The 8,589-nt window shown below is 42.4% G+C and overlaps 1 protein-coding gene across 1 annotated transcript; it reads left to right on the forward strand.

Moving 5' to 3' along the window:
- Window positions 1–752: 752 nt before the first annotated feature.
- On the forward strand, window positions 753–6,983 carry btbd17a (BTB (POZ) domain containing 17a). The gene is made up of 3 exons (XM_044338703.1): window positions 753–1,838; window positions 3,834–4,140; window positions 5,566–6,983. Exons 1-3 carry the CDS (start codon window positions 1,751–1,753, stop codon window positions 6,638–6,640), a joined length of 1,470 nt encoding a protein of 489 aa, XP_044194638.1. The 5' UTR covers window positions 753–1,750; the 3' UTR covers window positions 6,641–6,983.
- Window positions 6,984–8,589: the final 1,606 nt, after the last annotated feature.

Raw genomic sequence — 8,589 nt, forward strand, 5'->3', positions numbered from 1 at the left:
CAAATACAGTTAGTCTTGAATAGTAGATGGTTGGTGAACACTTCTTCTCTCTCTCTGTATGGATTGCAGCGGTTGTTGCAAAGACTTGAAATGGTTACACACATACACACAAGCATGGATGTTGTCCAGTACAATCACAGTGTTACCATGATATTAAACATATGTTCAACAGAGTGCACAGTCAACAGTGATTAAATGGGCTATTTTTTCAGTAAGTAGTTTCCCCTAAAAATGGATGACAGCAAGGTTCCTAGATTAGTGACTAGAATGTTTTTTTATAGAAAGAGAAGTCACAGCCGAATTTACTGAAATGTCATTTTTAGATGCTGTGAGTAAATGAAAAGTCATTGCTCAGTTTAAAGAGTCATTTTTCATTTGTCATAAAGACCTTACAGCTGTGGCTGCTGCTGTTGGAGCCACTTTGTACCAGAATCAGTACAAAGACAAGCATACAGGGGACTGAATTCAACACTAACCTTCATAATTGTTTAGCACGTACGCCTTACACAGAACTACTCTCCAGAGAATGAAAACGTGCTTATTAGTCTTTGGAGCCGTTTCTAAACAAACTAATGTGACCAAACTCTTCATAATGAAGGAACCCGGTGCAGCAATGTAGCTCAATGTTTTTAATAGTTTTTGGACAACAGCAGAAGTCTAATGAGACATATTTATATATCAGTTCATGGTTGGTTTGGCTCTGCACATGAGATTTGTTGACAATAAGTAAAAATATAGAAAATCCCCTGTTTAACATATCTCTTCTAACAGAAAAACAAAGAAGAATCAGATGTTTTGCGTGTGCACAATGCAGGCCGCAGTATGACCTGTTGGCTCTCAGCCAGACACAGAGGACTCCTTTCAATCCAGAGTCAGACTGGGACAGAAGAACTCATCCTTTCGGGATCACCATCGACTCTGACAGCGACACGTGATCCGTAAACACAGGCAGGGGTCAAACAGCGCTGACGTGACACCACGGAGCAGATCATGAGCTTAAAACAGCACGAATATCAGCTGCAGAGTCATGATTAATGACTTTGCTGTTGAATGGAGCTCAAATTTTGCTTGGAGGTTACACATGTTTTCAAAAAAAATTAGTGTAAAAAAAAAAATAATTAAGAGAGAAGTATTGATCGTATAACTTACTCGCCTCCTAATGAAGCGTGCCATAGCCTGAAGCTGTGAATAAATTGCTTATGTTGCTGTGTCACGCACATGAGCTGAATTGGGTGAGCACAGTGACACACATTTGATTAAACTGCATGTGGAACAGATTCAATGCAACTACTGGCTTAATTTTCTCACTGATCTCCTATCATAGCAGCTTCAGGGTCCCAAATCAGCCTGTGATAAAGTTCATTTTTGGACAGCAGATTATGTAGATTAGATCTTATAAGTGTTTTAACTCACTCAAACTCTTAACATCCCGGTCCAGAGCCTGTCTAAGGGTCCCCCCCCCCCCCCCGTGCAGCCTCCCCACCCAATCAATACCGTGCAGCGAGCGCTAATACCCAAGGATAGGAAAGTCAGAATCAAAGTGGTAGTCATGGAAACAACCCAGGCCTGATTCCACCCACCAATCGATGAGGTTCTGTGTGTGTGTGTGTGTGTGTGTGTGTGTGTGTGAGGGTGTGAGGGTGGCGGTGGGCCGGATGTGGCGAGAAGGAACCCCTGTCCCACATTCAGACACAGACCCCCTCGTCCTCCACAGCCGGCAGGGCAGACGGAGAGAAATCCAGACCAAAAGATGGTGAAAGAAGACCGCCGCCTGGTTCAAATACATGTTGGGATGCTGCTTTTGGCTGTCTGTCTTCACCTGGGGGCAGCTGCTGCAGGTGAGATAGTGCTCGTTAGCTCACTTGTGGTCTAGTCTAACTTTAATTAGTTATTTCAAGAGCTGACTGATTGTAGTTTGCTTGCTAGATGACTGTGGGTGCGTTTGCCAGAGTCGTATTGTTGTAAATGAGTGTCTGAGAAGGCTTTCTAACTATTAACGGATGGATTCCTCTTCATGAATATAAATGTTATATATAAATTTTTCAGTGTTGCATTTAAGGGCAAGAAAAAACCTACATGACCACTACAACTGCAGCTGCAACTAATGATTATTTTCATTGACGATTAATCAGTTTCTCAATTAACAGATAAGTCGTTTGATCTATGAAATGTCAGAAAATGGTGAAAAATGTGCTCAAATGTCTTCTGAAACCAGAAAATATTCACATTTGAGAAGCTTTTTCCTTTAAAAATGACTAGAAATCATTAGTAAACAATTGAAATATTTTGCAATTAATTTTCTGCTAATCAACTAATTGATAAATGGTTGCAGCTCTATTGCCAGTGAAGAAATACAATAAGTTACTGTATAAAAGTTATTATTCTTCTGTCTGAAGGGAGGCTAGTCTGACTTTTTTGCGTTCATGTTTCTGTCACTCCAGATTTATGTTTTATTTCACTTACGGTGTGATTACGCACATAACTTTAGAGCTTCTGTGTGTGCCAAAGTTCATAAAGGTTCACCTTGTTATGTACAGAGGACATGAGTCTTGGCTCTGTTGAATTACGTCAATTATATTATAACAGAACCAAAATGTCAATCTTGAGACCAGAGAGAGGCAGGAATTTAACCTCTAATGTGGCATTAGGGGCTATATTTATTTAATCATCACAACACGTTGGGTGGAGGATGTAGCCTGTTTGAAGGGTCCAAAGAAAATATTAATATCGATTTAGAGAGCCTTTAAAAAAAAGTGAGACATAAGATTCTACCCCCTCCCCACCCAAATAATTTTCATACAGTCAATAAACAGCATAATAACAGTGAAATAAATTAGTCTGCTCTCACTTTTTTACTAAAATGAAGATCTATAAATACTGTCACATTTTTGCAACTGAATTTTCAAAATCTCTGTGGCCATACTACTCCGTGTGAGACACAACTAAAATGTGATGTAGAAAAAGATCTCAATAAATTATGTAAATACACAAAAGGCACTTTTTTTTTTTTTTTGGTGCAAAAGACAGAACATCAGGACAACAACATTCAATGACATGAAACATAAAAAGAAAACAACAGAATATAACATTAAATTATAACTTAGCTGAAGTTGAGTTGAGAGTTTTGCATGATTGTTGAGAAGTGACAGAGAACAACGGATAAATTAATAGATGAACGAGAAAAAAAAATATAACAAAACAAAAAAAGTGTAGGGTTTTTTGTAATTTGGGTGAACCGACCCTTTTATACCCTCTTTCATAAATGTGGTCAAACAGAGGAGATGTATGACTGACCATAAGTTTAGATTGATTGGGAGGACTGGGTGTTACACTGCCGGAGGTTTCAACACTACAGTTGACTTGAGTGGGTTTGTTCTTAGAGATGACCGCTTGCTACCAATTACGACACATCTGTCGACTAAAGCTGAAACGGTATCTTTAGTGATTTATGGGAAACATCGCGGTCAACAACTGAGTTCACACTGCGTTCCGTTTTCATCAGGCGGAAGAATCAGAAAGAGGAACTTAGCTAATATGAATCAAGAGCCTGGCAGTTACAGTAATAGAGGAGGGAGGGAGGGAGGGGTGGGGCGGTTGTGCCACAACTGCCTCAGCTGAAACAAAGCTTTAATTAAACGTGACCCACAATCCCTCATTATCCAGACAACCCGTGCAGCTGAACTAATCAATGGCATAGATTCGGATGATACTTCCCCATTATCTGCCCCAATAAATATCCAGCATGCAACTTCTGCACATCCCTACAGGAAATTAGTGCATCTACTTATTTCCCAATCCTATAACTCCACCTGTCCCTCCTTCACCTCCGCCAGGCATGCTGAAGGTCGACGGGGCCCAGGAGGGTGGCGGCGGCGGCGGCGGCGGCAGCGCGGACACCATCAGTCACTCTCTGATCCTGGTGCAGCGTCTGGAGGCCCTGCTGGTTCAGGGAAACGGCAGTGACGTGTCGCTCAGGGTGGAGACGCCCAACGCCGACGAGGTGAAGGTGATCCAGGCTCACTCGCTGGTGCTCTCGCTGCAGAGCCCCGTGTTTGAGGAGATGCTGCTGAGCCGCAACAGCAGCACCCTGGTCCTGAAAGAAAGCTCCGACTGCGCCGCTGTGTTTGACAAGTTCATCAGGTCAGACAGGAGAGCATATTTTCCTCTTGGTATGAGGGAGATATCACACTGTAGACACATCAACCCTCCGCTTCACTCAGTTTCATTGAGTTATCACACAGTTATCATGTGCATCAGGCGTGTTGGAAGAGGGAAACATCTAAAACATTTAGGGCAGGGGTGTCCCAGGACCAGGATTGAAAAACACTCCTCTAGAGGGATGAACTCTGCAGTCCTACATCTGACCCACACAATCAATGAGTACAACATTGACTATAAAACAAACGGACCAGTCAGTGAACTCCTGGATTGTTCAATAGCAGGTCCTGCGGTGTAGCAGTAAGACATTTAGGAGTATCCACAAAAAAATCTATTTCTATCTCAAATGTTAATGACGTAAAAAAAAAACCTGCGTTAGACCTGTTTTTTATTGGACCAATAAAATCTTGAAAGCAGAAAGTTTTTTTCAGCTGCAACTTTAAGTAAGGAGACATTTGGAGGTGTGAAGATACTTAAACGGCACATATCATGCACATTTCCAGGTCTATTTATTTATTCTGGGACTCTACTGCATGATTTATAGTTCATAAAATGCATTTCCTTCCCCTACAGACATGTGTTAACACATAAAGAAATGTTCTGCTTGGAACAATAACGTGATATGGCTTTTCCAGAAATAAAGTATAATTACTACGTTAAAATCCTTATAATGGCATCTCCTCCTTCTCCCTCATTAAAAATCCAGGAATCTATGAATATGTAAATATATTTCAGCTCAGAAGTTTAACTGCTGGTCACAAGATGTCTCCTACATCACTGTAAAGTCCATTCTCAGTGTGTGTGCGCTGCGGGCTTCAAGTTTCCACATCACACTTGTATGAGTTGTATATCGGACCATGATCGGCTCCAAACTGGTTGTGATGTCACAAATCATGTTCGTAGACTCACCCCTTAAAATCAGATTTTCAATGAGCACAGAGAAACTTTCCACTTTCAGCAGATGAATGTGGAAACAGTCATCTAGCGTCAAACTCTGCACAGACATCATTCTGCAGACTGGAGTTTAACTTGCAGCCGCTCGGTTCAGCCTCTGTCTGAAACAGGCCGTTTTAACTCCTGTCTCTTTAAGGCCCGCCTTCCCGATGAACCCTACTAGGCTATTGGAGACTTTTTCTTGTTCCTTACGTGAAATGGAAACTCTCAAATACATGTGTATAACCTTATGTAAGTCAGTAGGAGATAGAATTTACCTAACTTTGGAGATTTGCATGAGAGTTGCAAGTGTGACTAGACAACATTAAAACAGAAAATTACTACTAAATTACTAATATTTTGTGAACCAGGCTGGTAGAATTTGTCGGACCAAAGACTATGACCTCAGATGTATTTTCAGTAAATTTTAGTAAGTTCAAAAGCACATTCAACCTCTACTCCCTCTCTCTGCAGGTATCTGTATTGTGGTGAGATCTCTCTGCGTCTGGAGCAGGCCACTCCTTTACACAAGCTGGCTACTAAGTATCAGGTGCTGGTTCTCCAGCAAGGCATCACCCAGTACATGACCAAGAATCTAGCCCGGGACTCCCCCTCGGGCCACGTGGCGGGCTGGTACGAGTACGCCCTGATCGCCGGGGACGTGACTCTGAGGGACAACTGCCTTCAGTATCTGGCCTGGAACCTGTCGTCAGTGCTGCAGAGCGGAGAGTGGGTGACCATCAGCAGCCAGCTGCTCATGTCTCTGCTGCAGCGCTCGGACCTCATTCTGCAGAGTGAGATGGAGCTCTTTGCGGCGCTGGAGGCCTGGATTATTCAGAACGAGCCGGACGGTTTGACGGCGGAGAACGCTTTGAGAGCTGTGCGCTACGCCATGATGCCGCCACGGGAGCTCTTCCGTCTGCAGACCCAGTCCTCGGTCCTGGCTCGCTATCAGGAGTCGGTGCGTGACCTCCTCTATATGTCCTACCAGTTTCACTCTGCGTCGCCGCTGCACATGGCCAAATACTTTGACGTGAACTGCAGCCTCTTCATGCCCAGGAACTACCTCTCACCAGTGTGGGGGTCATCCTGGATCATCAACAACCCGACACGAGACGACCGCAGCACCAGCTTCCAGACTCAGCTGGGACCCAGCGGCCATGACTCCAGCAAGCGGGTGACTTGGAACGCCCTGTTCTCGCCACGTTGGTTACCCCTCAGCATGAGGCCGATATACACGGAGACAGGCGCCATGCAGCCGACACGAGTGGAGGGAGGGCGCCCTCGCATCATCATCACACCGGCCACGTCCAGCGCTGATTTCGCCGGGGTGAACTTCCAGAAGACGGTGCTCGTGATGGCTCAGCAGCAGGGGAAGCTGGTGGTGAAACACGTCTACAACTTCCATCAGAGCACCGAGGAAAACGGGGATTTCTTGGCCGAAGCCGACCTGTACCGCCGGACGTCTGAATACCTCATCGACAGCTCCCTCTTCCTCCACATTGTGGTGAAGCCACTGTACCAAACCCTCATCACCACCAAAAACTGACCCTCCTCACTGAGCCACCACATCTCGCCGTACACACTCCGACCCTCTGAAGCAACATCTCGCTCATATCACATCATGGGGACGTGGATCTGAATCCTCCTCGTGTGTGATGTTTGGATCATTGTCTCATTAAACTGCTGTTTTCATTGGGCAACTAACACACTGTAAAGCTTGAGTCATGAGAATCTGAGAGCTGCAGAGTGTAAAATCACAACACGTCTCTTATAGAACAAGTCCGGTGAAATTTTGTATTTTATTTTCTTACTGTCAACAAATCCTATAAAAAGAACCAACAATTAATACCGACAAGCATTCCTCTGTGCCGTAGAGCTCCATTTGTGTCCAAAAACTACTAAAAACACATCATTTCAACACCGTCCTGCTGGAAATACTCACTAGAGCACCAAATGTGGATTCCTCCGCCGCTGAAAATAGTCCCCAACAAATGCCCAGCTGTTTCAGGAAATTATTGAGCCTTTTTAAAAAATACAACTATATATTTGTGACCCAATTCTTAAGGTTTGTGTCTTCAGTAGGAACCAGCGGGTTTGGGACTGAGACTAACAGGCAGAGTAGGGAAGTCTGAAGTCTTTTATTAGGATTTGTTGACATTAAGCCATGACATAAATCACCAGGCTTATCCTTCATGTTTGAGGTTCTGTTCCTGCAACATTTTCTTTGTATTGTTTTTTTTTAAATAATGGTGCTATTTTACCCCGTTTACAATTAAGGGGTAACAATTGTCATTCATCACCCAGTAAGCATTGATTTAATGTCAGATTACATCTTGACGTCGAGGTTAAAACTAGACAAAATTTTATTGAAAAGTGACAAACAACAGTTGCTTCAACAGCATTTGAATGACAACATTTATTATGTACTTAGGACCTGCTTCGCATTGAAAGATACTCATTGAAATGATGTCGAAACAACAATTATATGTAATTTAGATATCTAATAAAAATTTGAACTTTTCAACAAAATTTGGCCAATTTTTTTATCCTGGACGTCAAGACATATTTTGGTTTGCAAATCATCAAATCAAGCTTACCGGGTACCAAATGTTCATCCTATTGAACTTTTATTTTTTACTTTTACTTAGTCACACCACACTTTTAAGCTTCCACGCCACAGTAGATGTCAGAGTACCTTGTTGCTAGTTCATTGTGATTGAGGACGTTAACTAGAGTCACTGTTAATCAATGTTACCTGATAATAAAGATTTTTATTAAAGTTTTAAAATTAAATTGTCACCTTTTTGTCATGTCATTTTATGATTTGGCATCACTTCATTGGCAGTTCAAATGTAATCTGTGGTGCATATAATTCATTAGTAATTATACTGTCCTCGCAAAGAGTAGTCTTTATCCAAAGCTAGACAGTTAGCCAACAGTCTGCAGTCATCCAATAAACACAAGGCGTAACTTTTCTTGCATGTTTAATGAAGATCCACATTTACTGTAAAAACTGCGACAAAGCACAAAATGCAAACAGAAATCAGAATCTGAGCAATATTCATTACACTGACATAACCATGTGAGAAATAAAAATGTCACCGAGCAAAGCAAGTTAGCTAACAGGTTTCAGCTATGCTAGTCATCAATTTAGTCACCTCAAAACAAATACACAGCAATAATATGATGCATATAGTGTAAAGAAATCGCTAACACATAATACTCACGGACAAATAGTGCCCAAGGCAACAATGTTGAAAATAAATAGCTGCAGCAGATGCCGGCACATGAGCTCTCTACTCTGTTTGGTTAGCTCTGAAGGAAACTCCTTGTTTTGTAACAGTTACCGTTGAATGATCAGGAGGGGGCACTGCAGCACACAAAAAACTACTTGCACTCAAACAAAGGGCAGAACAGTAATACTAGGATATGATTTTCATCTTTTACTTAAGTCAAGTTTATTGATGTAGCTCAAAACAGCAAGTTTTGTCTCAG

This window comes from Thunnus albacares, chromosome 20, assembly GCF_914725855.1.
Source record: "Thunnus albacares chromosome 20, fThuAlb1.1, whole genome shotgun sequence".
NCBI lineage: Eukaryota > Metazoa > Chordata > Actinopteri > Scombriformes > Scombridae > Thunnus > Thunnus albacares.